This window comes from Haliotis asinina, chromosome 10 (assembly GCF_037392515.1).
Source record: "Haliotis asinina isolate JCU_RB_2024 chromosome 10, JCU_Hal_asi_v2, whole genome shotgun sequence".
In the NCBI taxonomy this organism is placed as follows: domain Eukaryota; kingdom Metazoa; phylum Mollusca; class Gastropoda; order Lepetellida; family Haliotidae; genus Haliotis; species Haliotis asinina.
Genome location: NC_090289.1, coordinates 53,323,134 through 53,338,903, shown reverse-complemented (window position 1 = coordinate 53,338,903; position 15,770 = coordinate 53,323,134). Strand labels below are relative to the sequence as shown.

The window sequence follows — 15,770 nt, the reverse complement described above, 5'->3', positions numbered from 1 at the left end:
GAGACACGTCGACCTTCCCTCCCTGCCCTACCATTTTATCTCTGAGATACGTCGACCTTCCCTCTCAGCATTACCGTTCTATCTCTGAAAATATGTCGACCTTCCCTCCCAGCCCTAATGATTTACCTCTGAGACATGTCGTCTTTACCGCCGATCCCGCCGCACATGCCATCGTCGCCACAGGAGCAGGTCTGGGCAAGGCTGCTCCCGCTCCCCCAGTACTTTTTAATCTGGCCGTCCAACCCCTTCCAGGAGAAGGATCCGTCCTTGATAAACTGAGGAATGAAGAGACAAGGAGTCTCTGATAGAATCGAATCTTCTCCATATATATTTAAAACGTCATATATCACCATGTCTGATGTACTCATAAAGATCATATTGCCCAAGACCACATTTGAAAATGAATAATGCTTGTTAAGTAAAAGAGTCGTATCTTATCTTCTTCGAAACTTGTAGGTGGTGTTCCTGAGATTGTCTTGTGGCTCAGTACCGGCATGTCTGGCACTCACTTCCTCACACACTGACACTAATATTCCAGTGAACAAGGCACTGGTTGGTAGCGGATTTGCCACTCACCCCTGTCTTGAAGCAGTCCACAAGGACGGGCTGGTAACAGTTTGTTGAAGTGTCGATAAGAATCCTAAGCTGCTCATCAGTTAAACCTTTGTATGGAACGTCTGTCGTACCATTTGGATTATTTACGGGCTTGTCCGGGTCATCCTCCGGTTTCACCCGAGCAATACCTGTGCAAATAGACCAGTTTCAGAGCCGGAGTCCAGGTGAGTGTTGGGGGTAGGGGAACGTGGGTGGTGTGTTACCCGATTTACAATGACTCACACCTAGAAGAGGACCCATGTCACAGTTACATTAGGAGGGTAGGTTTTCCTTTTGATCAGTTTCAGAAATACATGACCAATCAAGAGGTACGGCTTTGAAACAGACTACATGTATGAATCCCAGTCGGGTCTGAACAATGCGCAAGTGATAAGCCTGAAGTGAACCGACTTCCAAAGCTCTCAACATTTGTGTTTTATCCTTTATCCTAAACATCAGTAGTATATATAGGTAGTCTGCTCTTAAACTGCATCAAATGTACCCAGTGATGTCACATACCTGACCAGGTAGATACTAATGTTTTAGATAGGAAATGTTTCGCTGCTGACCTTTTCCTGGGACGAGGTTCATGTCACAGTAGACGAGGAAAGGAGGGATGGCGCTGGAAGGATAGACTAGGATTTCCGAGCTGGTCATCCCCATCTCTGCCGCTTCCTGGCAGTTCTTGGGCAGACCTGCATGGAAACAGTCAGACCATGTACGGAATTCCGCAACAGACAGGTGTGATTTCTACATGTTTGTTTATTGAAATTTAGACAAGGTCAATACAAATCATGTTGCCTGATTTTTCTATTATGTATGATTAGTAGCACGGCAATATCGGTCATGCGTTGAATCACGAGAATGCCCATCGTTACAAATGTTTCCATGGAGTACTGTTTCTGAATTCCTATGAATGCTTCTAGAGGTTTCAAAGTCCAACCAAAGATTTATTCAGTGACAATCCATGTTTTAAATTTGTAAAATGATTCCTCCAAATTACAGACGAAATCCACGAGCTGACAATTATTTCTACCCAAATAGCACTCCTTTACTCATACCGTCAGGGATTCGGGAACAGTTGAGTGACGTGATGGTGGCTTTGCCTACAGCGTTCGGTGTGCTCTGCCCGCCAAATGTAGCAGACACGATGGGGAGCTCGTCCTTGGCGGTGATGACGCCTCTGTCGAAGTCTCCCATTGGCCCCTTGTTGTCACAGCGACAGGTGTTGTTGGTACCGCAGGTGCCCAGTATACCGCAAGCACAGCCCTTTGTTGTTATGTCATCGGCCAGTCCAAATCCAGGTGCAACGTCCCCATCCGCTAGCTTTAGTGATCCGATAGGAGACTCCCTACACTCGTATTGCACTCCCTGAAATGAAGACAACACATCAAAAAGTCTTGACATGCAGTCGTGAGTCCCAACTGACATCACAAGAAAATTTTTTGATCATTAAACTTTTCTTTATTTTGAACATTAATAGTATTTATCCCTTACTCTAAAAACATTCATTCGATAAAATACTGAACATCAGAGCACAGTCTCGAAACAAAATCAGATTGATGCATAGAGAAATAGCTGTGAAAATTGTATGAATGGATCGCTTGACTACGAATACATAACAGTTAATGCTTAAGGGATGGAAGGACAAGAAGAAGTTTCAAGTCAGTTTCCATGTCCTTCCCCAGAGCAATGAAAGGTTATATCCTCCATACTCAGTTGGTAACGCGATAGCCGCCGTGAAGTAGAATCGCCTCCATGGCACCATCACTCACCTGCATACAAAACTGAGAGTGCTTGGCCAGTTCGTTAAGTTGTTCTGGTGTGGCTCCAGGGTAGTTGATGGGGATCTCAAAGTCTTTACGATCTGTTCCCGTCACCGTCTTCGGCCCACCGTCTATCGGATATGCCTGGCAGGGGAAAAGTGAGTGCACTGATGAGTGTGTAATGCAAGATGGCGACAAGGTTAAATTTGTTTTCTGTTAATTCCGCCATTTCAGCTGTAATGGCGCTATGTACACACTCGGGACAGAGCGAACAGACAATCTGGATACGATGACAACTGAAAAGTCCGCTAGCCTGAACCCACGTCTAATCTCTCACCACAAACCATAGTCTAACCATGATCCACAAGTAGGCTGACACTATGCGACCCTTTCCACTGTGTTCTTTGTGAGTGAGTGAGTGAGTGAGTGTGTTTAGTTTAGGTTTACGCCGCACTCAACAATATTTAAGCTATATGGCGGCATTCTCTAAACAATCGAGTCTGGACCAGACTATCCAATGATCAACAGAATGAGCATCGATCTGCAACTGTGAACCGATGACATGTGTCAACCAAACCAGCAAGTCTGACCACTCGATACCTTTAGTCGCCTCTTACGACAAGCGTGGGTGGCTGAAGGCAAATGGTCTAAACCGGATCACTGCGTTTTAAAAGAGGAAATTTAGGGATTTAGAAAATCGATTTTATAAGAATCAATAGATAGTATTCAAACGAGTTAATGTTCCGAATAATAGGACTGTACATATGTGCCAGGTAAGGCAATGTATATCAGCTTGCATTTACACATAATAGCCAGATAACAGTACGCGAATAAACAGAGTAAGCATTGGCGATCGTGCAGTAAGGATTTCTACGAGCTTCAGATGTGTGTATTTTTGTGAAGGTGTGTATTTAAGATATATTGCAAGGTCAAGAGATTCTACAGAGAATATACATTTGAACTTAAATCGAGATTATGAACAGGTTTGTGAGGAGATGACATATCCTATAGGGGTACAGAGCGACAGGTTAAGTCAAAAAGAGCATACCATTGTGATGGCGTTGTCATTGGATTCATCAAACTTGCACACCACGATGAATGGGTCGACGCCGCCAGGACCGTCAGGGTCGATGACGTAGGTGCTGTTCCTCCAATACACAGTGCGTTTGTTGCGGCTTTTCATGATTTCATAGCAGTCCTTCTTGATGTCTGAAACAGACATGGCAACCTGACTGCGTGGTTGTGGCTGACGCTTTTGTCTTCCTTCAGAGGGTAAGGTGAGTAGGGTGGGGCGAGTAGGGGTTGCGTGAGTAGGGTGAGGTTCAAGGGCAGGGTGAGTCGGGTTGAGCTTCAGCACTGGGGTGAGTAGGATGTGGTGAGTGGTTGGTTTGAGTAGGGGTATGCTTCAGCACTGGGGTGAGTAGGATGGGGTGAGTGGTTGGTTTGAGTAGGGATGGGCTTCAGCACTGGGGTGAGTAGGATGGGGTGAGTGGTTGGTTTGAGTAGGGATGGGCTTCAGCACTGGGGTGAGTAGGATGGGGTCAGTGGTTGACTTGAGTAGGTATGGGCTTCAGCACTGGGGTGAGTAGGATGGGGTGAGTGGTTGGTTTGAGTAGGGGTATGCTTCAGCACTGGGGTGAGTAGGATGGGGTGAGTGGTTGGTTTGAGTAGGGATGGGCTTCAGCTCTGGGGTGAGTAGGATGGTGTCAGTGGTTGGTTTGAGTAGGGATGGGTTTCAGCACTGGGGTGAGTAGGATGGTGTCAGTGGTTGGTTTGATGGGATGGGGTTCAGGGGCGGGGTTAGTAACGTAGGATTCGGGTGGGGAAGGGGGGAGGGAGGAGGTTCAGTGAGTACGGGTGGGCTACAGGGGGTGGGGGTGGGATGAGGTGAGTGTCGGTGGGGTTGAGAGAGTGAGGTGAGTAGGGAGGGGTTGAGAGAGTGAGGTGAGTAGGGAGGGGGTGAGAGAGTGAGGTGAGTAGGGAGGGGTTGAGAGAGTGAGGTGAGTAGGCAGGGGTTGTGAGAGTGAGGTGAGTGGGGAGGGATTCAGAGAGTGAGGTGAGTAGGGAGGGGTTGAGAGAGTGAGGTGAGTAGGGAGGGGTTGAGAGAGTGAGGTGAGTGGGGAGGGGTTCAGAGAGTGAAGTCAGTAGGGAGGGGGTTCATGGCAAGGTTTAGTAGGCGTCGAATTGAGTACGGGAATGCTTGGAGGAAATTCCTTTGCAACAGATCCAATGCACATACAAAGGCATTTCAGTTACGCAAGTACAATATTCCAGACATGACGCACTGGATAGACTAGGACCCCAACGACAACCAAACTACTTCCGCATTAACACCTAAGACACTAACCACTTGTCCATCGTCCCTACACTCGTGTAGTGACACAATATTCCGAGGTTAGGAGGCCTTTTGACTCTTGTTCACTAATTCTACTATGTTTTACTCATAAAAAAGAGTAAGTGACTGTGTTTGGTTTAAATGTTTTTTTCTGTGTCATATGATGAGGTTTGAGTTAATTAAAGAATGAAACCAGAACAGAAAGAGTCGTGACACAAGGAGCTATATTATAGGCGAATTCAAGAGTCAAACGTGAGGACCGACGGAAGACAACTGAGGCATTCAAGTTTAAGGTTCTAAGACGTCTGGAGTCATCGAACCCATCTCTGCAATGTGATGGCGAACAGGAACCTACCATAACACTCAACGGGTCCAAGGAAGACGTTCCTGGTGCCCGACGAGGCCTGGAACTTGATCCGGGTCACGGGAAGAGCTGACTGGTCAATGATGAGGCCGCCATCTATCTGGTTCCCAGGCAAATTACAGTTGCACAAACCATTGTTGCCTTTGCATGGGACGCCATCTGGAGTACAGAACATATCGGGTGATAAATGAAGCCAGCTGAGCCCGAGTCATTTAATAGGTATTTACCATGCCAAGGGCGCGGTCTTAAAGTGCAATTAATTCATGACTTTTTGTCACAGAAGACCTCATTTGCTGGGCATATCCAGTATCGCATGGTTATTTGTACGCTCTCTTTTTGCATACAGTATGACACGATTCACATATGCTATATAGTGTTTTCACATGCAACCGAAAATCCACCCATGTCATGGAGGCAAGCACGCCACCTTGTTGTGACCCACCTCTGAGAGGCTCCACCCAGTAGGACTGTACAGCACCCTCTCTGTTATACCAGCCGTATTGTCCCTCAACACTGAGGGCGGCATCTTGGCAGGACATTTCAATTTTCTGCGTACAATACTCGAAGTTGTCGAGCAGAGGAAGGATCTCAGTCAGGTTGAATGAGTAGTATTCCACAACCTCGTCGATCGGTTGGTTCGGCGGAATCGTGATATTTGGTTCTTTGGGAAACATTTGCTGAAAAGAATGAAGATCGAACACTTAGACGGACACATTTGACATTCCTATTTTGACATCGCCTGAATATAGTCATTATTGTATGGTATATGCGGCTGTATTGACCATGGACAACATTTTGTGCCAATGAATGTAAGTCTCATGCAAAATAATACTGTTTAAATTTGTATGCTTTATACAGGTGCCCACAGGTCGATACAAAGACGGAAGGACGTAGGAAGGATGGCAAAGGTCCCAGTCATCGAGGATACTGTCTCTTGAGAAGCTAACGACAAACAACATGAGGGAACGTAATGGCTTACAAAGACGCCTGCTGGAGGGAAGGCCCTGTAGTCACAGAAGACGGGCACAGGTCGAGGGTAGGCCCTCACATAGATGGTGCTTGGGGAACTGACGAAGGAGCTGGTCCGTGCGTCCTGGCAGTTGGCTCGGACACCTGCAACATCAGTATATCATTATTCACTTTCAGTGAAATGATGTCTCAGACACACATCAACAACTGCGGAGTTTCCAAGTTGAAATTATTTTTATAGTTTGAAAAAAAGTTATTATTTAAATATAAATGAAAGGAGGGTTGTTTCGGGCAAAAACATCATTGTCTTAAAAAAGTATTTCTTTCGAGCATTTTCAGCGAAAAATGTTTTTTATTTATAAAACGAATAATGAAATAGTCGCCATCTAGTTGTTTTGACTACTGTCGGAAACTGCAGACAGAGCAAGTCGCTGGTGACGTACCCGACACGCCGTTGCTGCATACGAGATTGGAGACGGTGAAGGAGGCAGATCGAATTGGATTGGGATTGGCTGGATCTGTGAGGCTACCTTTCAGCTTGATGCACACCTTGCACACAGGAAGACGAGCGTTGTCCACAATGATAGCACTGTCTTCCCTCTGCTTACCATCCTCCACGTCGCAGTTACATTTGGCGGAGCGGCCGCCGGCACACGTACCCGTCACGCCACACGCACATTTGTCCACACCTCCACTGCCGGCCCATCCTTGGAATACACAAAGGCAATATGAGAGTCTGCTACATAGCTCAGTGTACTACAAAGTGATCTCCTTGCTATGGTCGTCCTGGATCTAAGTTTCAATATGGTGGCTACGACCTCCGTGGTGCTACGATCGCCATGTTGAACATGGACCAGGCATCCCCTTCAAAAAGCGATTTCAACGGTTCGTTTCAACCACGTTACTAGTTGAATTGCATGTGGGAACGAGGTCCTTGACCTTGACCCAAAGGACATGTATGAGCGTGTCCAAAGCGATTCAACGGTTCGTTTTGACCATGTTAGTAATTAGTTCTTATGTGGGAACTAGGTCGTTAACGACACGTTTAAGCGTCGGTTTAGTTACTAAGGCTGACGCACCTGGTTGTTTAACGCCGTCGCATGTCGTGAAGCTGATGAGGTCGGTGATGGGGGCGTTTGTGCACTTTAAACTCAGCCTCTGGTTGCATTTTCCATTCGACGCCTTCACAAGTTGCTGAAAGGTAAATCAAACCATCATGTTTGCAGAGTCAAACAATGACTGAAACAGTGAACACCATGGCTATGCACTTTACATACTCCGACATCGGCGCCCGTGTTCTGGGTACACGTGGGGAATTTCAGGGACATTGCACTTGAACACTACCATGTTCTGACTCACCACAACTTGTTCTGGGGCCAGGGTCTTGCCAGCACCGTCAAGATACGAGATGTCAAAACACTGCTCAACTGGATCGGTACCACTGCCTTGCAATGAATTGCCGCCTGAAAAAAAACTCAGAAAGCTATTATCCTCTCTTAAAGATCAAAGGAACAGGAAAATGACATTTACACTACAGGCTGGTGAACCTCAACGCATGGTCAAAACTCTCATACACAAAAATCACCACGCCTCTCCTGCACACAATCAACACGCAACTCATACACATAATCAACACACCGTTCAAGCACACAATCAACGTACCACTCATACAATCAATCACACACAATCAAAACACCACTCATGTACACAATCAACACACCAATCACACACGCAATCAAAACACCACTCATGTACACAATCAACACACCAATCATACACACAATCAAAACACCACTCATGTACACAATCAACACACCAATCATACACACAATCAAAACACCACTCATGTACACAATCAACACACCGCTCACGTACACAGTCAACACAACAGATACACATAATCAACATACCATATCGTCACCGTGATCGAGGTGTAGGTGAAGAAAGGGGAGAGAAGTACCTGGTGTTGCTGGCAATATGGTGCGGGGAAACTTGCAGTCGACTTGGAAAGCATCCACACCACCACTGCCATCGGGGTCGACGGTAAAGCGGCCATTTTCTGGCAGACTTTCTCCAAAACTAATCCTCCTTCTGGCGGCACTGTACACATCCGTGCAGGTCTTGAAGACCTCTGGTGGGGAAATACATACAGTTCTGCATGTTTACAATCGTCATTGTTTGACGACACAGAAATCACGCGTCGGTCATGGTCTGTCCTTTGTGGTGTCTGCCAGATCGGCTTCGTAAGTTTACCATGGTCTGTCCTTTGTGGTGTCTGCCAGATCGGCTTCGTAAGTTTACCATGGTCTGTCCTTTGTGGTGTCTGCCAGATCGGCTTCGTAAGTTTACCATGGTCTGTCCTTTGTGGTGTCTGCCAGATCGGCTTCGTAAGTTTACCATGGTCTGTCCTTTGTGGTGTCTGCCAGATCGGCTTCGTAAGTTTACCATGGTCTGTCCTTTGTGGTGTCTGCCAGATCGGCTTCGTAAGTTTACCATGGTCTGTCCTTTGTGGTGTCTGCCAGATCGGCTTCGTAAGTTTACCATGGTCTGTCCTTTGTGGTGTCTGCCAGATCGGCTTCGTAAGTTTACCATGGTCTAGATTTTGAAATCTCTCTTTTGAAATTAATGTTTAGCGCTTATGACTATCGTAGCCATAAGAGATCGTTTCTCCTAAGCCTAAGATCTCGTAACTGTTTCTTGTAGCATGCGTACTTCCTATGTTACAGTATGGTAGGTACGCATGCTACGGGATCTTAGGCTTATGAGAGCTTTGTGTAACGGGGCCCAGGCCTTGGTTCCTTCCTGGATTGATTTCTGGAAACTGATTATCGATAAAGATACTGTCAGCAGACTTTCTGTCTTATTTCAGTAATTGTCATTCATCCTTTCACCTTTCACCTATCAGTGAAACATGCCGATTCTGACCAGCACGTCAGTCTAGCTTCAGACTGCCTATTGATTACATTAAACCAATTGGGAGGGGTTCAACTTGACATTGACTTAACTAACATTTAACTTTTGTTACATTGTTTGTCTGATGGAGTGTTTTTGTTTCGTTCCGTTGTCAACAGTTGTTTTGTGGTAACGATTAAATAGGCAGTCTGTGAAGGTATTATTGTTGTCTTATCTAGCCCAAGAACTGATAGACAGATTTGCGTTTTTAGACATACAAACCGTTATGCACAATTTTGAATAAATGTTGTTAGTTTTTGTTTTTAATTTATGCCTCCATAGACGCAAAGTGGTCAAATCTTAATACACTATGCTCTGGGTACATGGTTAGGACAGGGTCAGCGTGACGTCACTGGTCCAACGTCAGAATCTATATCTCTGTGACGTCATAACATTTTACTTCAATGATGTTTGGGTTATGTGTTTGATACCGTAGATATTAGCTAATGATAAAGGTATACACAATACGACATGTTACCGAAACACTTGAACGGTCCAATCTCTGCATCGAGGTAACCGTCACCGGTAATGCTTTCTTCGAAGAATTGAATATTTCCAAGCGGCACAGCGTTCTTGTTGGTAAGATCTCCCTCATCAACACTGAAAAATTACCAAGTAAACGCTGCACGTATCCGACAATATTCACAAAGTGGAAGATGGTATTAAACGCACCATTTACTGTGATAAGTACTATTAAACACACACTTTTGTGATCGGAAGTTTTAAGTATATACACTATTATGATGGGAAGTATTAAGCATAAACACTACTGTGATGGAAAGTATTCAGCATAAACACTATTGTGATGGGAAGTATTAGGCATACACACTACTGTGATAGGAAGTATTAAGTATAAACACTACTGTGATGGGAAGTATTAAGCATGAACACTATTGTGATGGGATGTACATGTTAGGCTCTCTCATTTAGAGTCGTATTAGTCTTTCCAGGTCTCAGCAGTGGGTGGGAAGGCCAGTGCTTGACATTTGTGTTATGAAAGCGGTTGTACTTCAGAGCTGCAGCATTAGGCGTTCAGATGTGTGCCAAGGACCATGTAGCTACAAGAATGGCAGAAAGATTCGTGTAAAAACATAGTCTCGATGCTATATGGCAGTAAGAGTAACCAGGGCGACAACCTGTTGAGATCGACAGCTGGCTCAAAAATGCCCCATAATGCATAATGGTGCACACACAAACCCCACAAATCGACCTACTTCTATCGGAGGATGGGACGTCACTGAAGACAACCTTGGCCCACTGCATGCTGTGGTTGAAAAACCCATCCTAAACGCTGAGAGCATATATACACCCTGTATATGGTTGTACAGGTGGGATCCAGGCGCGGTGACATGCTGTGTTGAGATTGTACCTCTGAACATTTCTGACCTAGAGTGAGTGAGTGTGTGAGTTTAGTTGTACGTCGCCTTTAGCAATATTTCAGCAATATCAAGGAGAGGCACATCAGAAATGTGCTTCACACATTGTCCTCATAAGGGGAATCGAACCCGGGTTTTCGGCGAGACGAGCGAACGCTTTAACCACTAGGCTACCCCACCGCCTCTTCTCTGCTAGAGGAGGTTGTAGTAGAAACTATGTTCTGGAGATGACATCACCTGATGCGTATGTCAACTTGTCACGTCACACGAGGCGCTTCGCGCATCGGACGATCTGCAACGGTGCCCATCTGATACAGACGAATCGTCATGTTGTGTAATGGCTGACTTTAACAGCATAGTAGTTGTCCAGCGGATTGTCCAGCGGTTTGTCCAGCATTGAGCATAGCAATGGCACATCCATGTTGCTGATTTGTGTGTAACTTCTGATGCATTTGCGATCACCGACCTGAAGGTTATACGTAACTCGCTTCATGTTCCATGCTTTTATATCAAACCTTTCACGCCGGCCGGTAAGCTAAGTTCAAAGAATTACCCCTAACACCTCACCGTTACTAGTACTGATACTGTAGGGAGAAACGTTCTGCTTTGTAGATTACATCAAAGTGTATCTCACTAGTGAGCAGATGAGACTCGTATAATTAATTGCATGAAAGTGGATTTCGACATTCGGGACATGGGACTTGTATGACTGGTTACATGAAAGGGGATCTCGGATTGAGGGTGGAATGGTGAGACTCGTATGATTGGTTATATGAAAGGGGATCTCGGATTGAGGGTGGAATGGTGAGACTCGTATGATTGGTTACATGAAAGAGGATCTCGGATTGAGGGTGGAATGGTGAGACTCGTGTGATTTTTACATGACAGAGGATGAAAGCAAGGGGCAGATGAAGCTATTATGATTGCGTGAAGGTGGATCTCACCAAGGGAGAGATGAAGCTCATATGATTGATGACATACAAGTGGATCTCGGCTGAAGGTTGGGATGGTGAGATGTGTATGACTGATCTTGAGATACTCACACTGGAGCTGTAGCCGTGTTCGAGCTGTCACACTGACAAACATCCTCGCCTCCAGGGCCCATGCAGTTCTTATGTGTGCCGTTTCCGGACCAGTAGGTATACTTGAAGTTGTTGATCAGCCCCGTCCACTTGGCAAACTTACCTACGGCAACAACAACGTGAACGTTGTAAGCATGGGGCATGGACCTTGCGGTGCAGTTCGAGATTTTACTGCGCGCTTTGTGGAAGACCTATCGATCGCTAAGAATGTTATTGTATCGCCTTTTGGGTATTCAGGAAAACAGGAGAATTCACAGCTGGATGAACATAGGCAAGACTGTCTTGGAAACTCTAAGGAGTCACACATGGTCACTCGTCCAAGGACTCTCCGCGACCAGTGTTGCATTACTTGTCTTGTGATCTATAGTCTACGTATAGGTTAATCACCTTTGCAAGGTAGGTATGAATATAAACTCCGCGAGGCTTTGCCCGAGCAAAAAAATATAAATAACCACCGCAGTGAGAGTGCCTTACACCGCGAGGGCATGTTTACTGAATACGCCTGTAATGTATTAGGCATGATGGAAATTATCAAAATAAGTACTCTTTTATTGTTTATATAGACAAATAATTTCCGTAGATCAGTTAATCAGTTATGGTAATAAAACACTTCCAGGAACAGTGGACATAACTTTACGACGACCGCTCGAAATGCACAAATACATTTTGCATGAGTTGTTAGCACATATATACGCGGTTAGGTTAAATAGTAACAGTATCTAGATAGAGCATACACATCTACACCTTCAGAGGTATTCTAAAACGTTTCAGAAGAGGAAAACAGTTTGCAACTGTTTATGATACAAATTCTACCCAAACTGTCTATATGTAGAAGAAAGACGACCCCAGCTGCCCAAATGTTGTAGAATTCACTAACCATGAACCTTAGAAAGAATGCTCACCTTTTGTTTTCAACAAGGGAATTGAGTTTGTTAAAAGCTAGAAAACTTAACCAAGCGATCTAAACGCCTGACTACAGAAAGGTTATGTCAAAACATGAAATTAAGCTTGGCTTATGCCTAAAGTGATCTTGTTGAACAAGACCCAGAAAGCCATCAGCTACAAGATCGAAGACATTAAGCGGAAACACGGACAATTTGATGTATATGAAACATTGGTGACACCACATACAACCCTTACTAGGCTACAGAGACATACAGAAACATGCCGAGACATACCAGACAGATACCGCTAATGAGTGCTGTTTTGACTACACCATGGGGCATTCATACCATTGGACATAATGAATAGGATGAACCTCCAACGACATTGCTGTGATATATCCTTTGATGATCTTGTGCATTAACTGCGGGGCCACCGACACAGACACATATCATATAGCAATAGTTACAGTTGCTGGCGAGTATGGCAGTAGAGTTTTCACGAATTCGTATTACAACGTATTCGCGCTTCAATTATTAGAGAGAGCACGGTGCAGAGCTTGTAATACGCTTTAGCTGGCTTGAACTTGCGACAACGCATTCGCCCTTCAGTTACTGTATGTGGAGAGCACGGCGCAGAGCTTGTAATACGCTTTAGCTGGCATGAAGTTGCGACAACGCATTCGCCCTTCAGTTACTGTATGTGGAGAGCACGGCGCAGAGCTTGTAATACGCTTTAGCTGGCATGAAGTTGCGACAACGCATTCGCCCTTCAGTTACTGTATGTGCAGAGCACGGCGCAGAGCTTGTAATACTCTTTATCTGGCCTAAACTTGTGACAGTGTTGCTACTGTTACTAGTGTTAGTGTAGAGAGAGCATTGCTAAGAGCTTGTTACTTTAACGAGCGACAACGCACTCGGTCCAGTTACTGTAGAGACAGAAGACCAGTCTAAGTAAACTGCGTCACAGTATTCCCTATACTCCTCTACTGACTCTAACAAACCCTGGTAGGAGGCCGAGTCAGGTAACCTTTGAGATTGACCAATCAGAAAACAGCTTACCAAATCGCGAATCTGGACATTCGGGCATTCTTTTTAAACGTTTACCTCGAAAGAGTTTGTGCGCGGACGATTCCGAAAGCTATTTTCCGTACAATCGCTTCCGGGTGGTGCACTTGACAGATGCTACAACAGTGGGTAAACAGTCGTTGAAAATAGCTTTTTTGTCTAAATTCAAGGACGTCAAGTTTCTGAAACGCTGGCTAAAGGTAACCATGTCATCAGCATGCCCTAAGCGTATATACTGCAGGTCACATATCTGTGTTTTATGAGGATCAGTGTTGCCGGATCAGTGCCAGTGACTGGGGAATTTTGTAAGTACCGCCAAACCCTAAACAGTACTCGTTGTCTGGTTGGGTAAATCAGTTCGGCCGTCTCGCGTTTGATTGGACGGTCATAGGTTACTCAAAGTTACCTGGTGCGACTTCCTACTTAGTTTTTTTAGACTCAATGTAGGAGTGTAACGAATAATACTGAGACTACGTTTACTTAGACTGGACAGAAGTTCCAAGTACTTGCATGAGAATGTTATTAACAGGTTAATGTTTTCACAGGAGGAACAGGACGGTTTAATTAGTAGTAGTTATCGAAAGGACATGTGTTGTGGATGGGTGCGTCAGTGTTTCAGAAAGTGAGTAGGGGTACGTCTACAAACGGGTGGGATCAGTAGTCATTATGCACTAGGTCCAGGCTTTACGACCAGGTCAGTTTCATAAAGGGGAAAGTCTGTAATGTTAGGAATAAGGCGTGTCGGAGTATATTCTTATTTCTGCTTCAGGTGAATGGAAGCAGATCAATATTAATGTGCTTGAAAACAACCACTCAAAAGGGATGCCGTAATATTGGTGAACATTTACGGCGTGCATCAGTGTCGGTCAAACAGTACCAACAAGACTGCACAGGCTAGGTATGAACGAATCATTAGGTGCGATAAATTAAGAGGTGCGCGAGTTTGCAAAAGATACTTTTCGGTAAACCAGCAGCGCGATATATTGCCCATACGTGGATGGAAGAATTAACATGTGTTTATTGTTATGAATAATTGAGTAATATTGAATTACCCTGTGTGTTGGGTTCACAAGTTTGTGAACAATCAGAAGTAGCACAACGTGTAGTTGACTTGATAGGTAAGAGGGGAATCACTACTTGATTCTGACAGGATGTGTAGGGTTATCAGCAGGTGTGCAGGGGTATCAACACATGTGTAGAGTTATCAGCAGGTGAGTTGGGTTATCAATAGGTGCGCAGGGGTATCAGCACGTGCGCAGGGTATCAACTCATGCATAGAGGTTTCAACTGGTGCGTACGGTTATCAACAGGCTTCGCAAGGGTACGATTAAGTGTACGGATTAAGGGTACGGATTAAGTGTACGGATTAAGGGTACGGATGTTAACAGGTTCGCAGGAAAATCAGGTGTGCGTGGTTGACGCAGCATGTGTTCGGCTTTTTCAAAAGGGGATTTAGAGAGACAAAAATAAGGATAAGTTAAAGAAGAGGGCATTGCGCTTTAGAGCGACCACAAGCTTACGTCGGAAGCGGCGCCCTGAAAAGTAGTGAACAACATTAATAACAACATTTTAACTGTATTATCATACACTGAAATGCCAACTTTGGAGTTGACTATCCAGAAAACATATACTAAACACTGCCCACAATACTTACATTCAGCAGGCGGTTCCGTTGTACGATTTTTCTCGTCTTACCGACCAAGGCCCACTTGCACAAAGTTATCTTAGTGCTATGACCATCTTAAGCCTATGGTGAAGAATGGGAGTAACAATCCCCATAGCTCTAAGATGGCTCCGTGCAAGTCAGCCTTGTAGGTTCTCTTAAACAATTGTTTAAGATAAGAATAATCTTTACATACATACATTTTCTTGGCGTTCCTGAAGTAAATGCAAAGTAAGAAAGACACAAGAGAATGAGTCACATTTTAACCCAGGACTCGAATTTCAGTGTGGAGACGAGGGGGTGTAACTGAAACACTTCAGTTCGGCATTACGTGACTCACACGTACTGTCACGTGAGCTCCGCTAACATTAATTAAAACTCCCTGCATTCTCTTTTGTAGACATACCAGGAATTGTCCCAATTAGGTCATTATTGGCCACTTTTGGCAACATTCAGCAACATCTCGGCTGGGACGGTCCCCCTGGGACCACCAAACCACCGGCATCACACACTTGTACCCATGTGGGGAATCGAACCCGGGTCTCCAGCGTGGTTTCATCCACAAGGCTACCCCACTGCCCCAGCATCCGAAAGATGATTTGGTATAACATCTGTATAATATTCAGTCGATGTCGATGAGGTAAGACATCCGTTCACTTAACTTCAAACCGTTATGAACGGCAGTATGTATAAAACATATTAACAACAATACTGAAGATA

General features: G+C 45.0%; 1 protein-coding gene across 2 annotated transcripts in view; it reads right to left on the bottom strand.

The window, feature by feature from the left end:
• The window catches only part of LOC137299111 (uncharacterized), an 82,366-nt gene that overhangs the window by 30,662 nt on the left and 35,934 nt on the right, over window positions 1–15,770 (bottom strand). For both annotated transcript variants that reach the window (XM_067831615.1, XM_067831614.1), the window contains 15 exons: window positions 11,400–11,541; window positions 9,459–9,580; window positions 7,989–8,159; window positions 7,388–7,491; window positions 7,108–7,222; window positions 6,472–6,735; window positions 6,039–6,172; window positions 5,502–5,736; window positions 5,051–5,218; window positions 3,409–3,569; window positions 2,370–2,504; window positions 1,656–1,965; window positions 1,164–1,289; window positions 577–743; window positions 127–275 (listed from right to left, as the gene is read on the bottom strand). In XM_067831615.1, coding sequence (XP_067687716.1) covers window positions 127–275; window positions 577–743; window positions 1,164–1,289; window positions 1,656–1,965; window positions 2,370–2,504; window positions 3,409–3,569; window positions 5,051–5,218; window positions 5,502–5,736; window positions 6,039–6,172; window positions 6,472–6,735; window positions 7,108–7,222; window positions 7,388–7,491; window positions 7,989–8,159; window positions 9,459–9,580; window positions 11,400–11,541 — 2,503 coding nt within the window. The remainder of the gene's footprint in view (window positions 1–126; window positions 276–576; window positions 744–1,163; window positions 1,290–1,655; window positions 1,966–2,369; window positions 2,505–3,408; window positions 3,570–5,050; window positions 5,219–5,501; window positions 5,737–6,038; window positions 6,173–6,471; window positions 6,736–7,107; window positions 7,223–7,387; window positions 7,492–7,988; window positions 8,160–9,458; window positions 9,581–11,399; window positions 11,542–15,770) is intronic.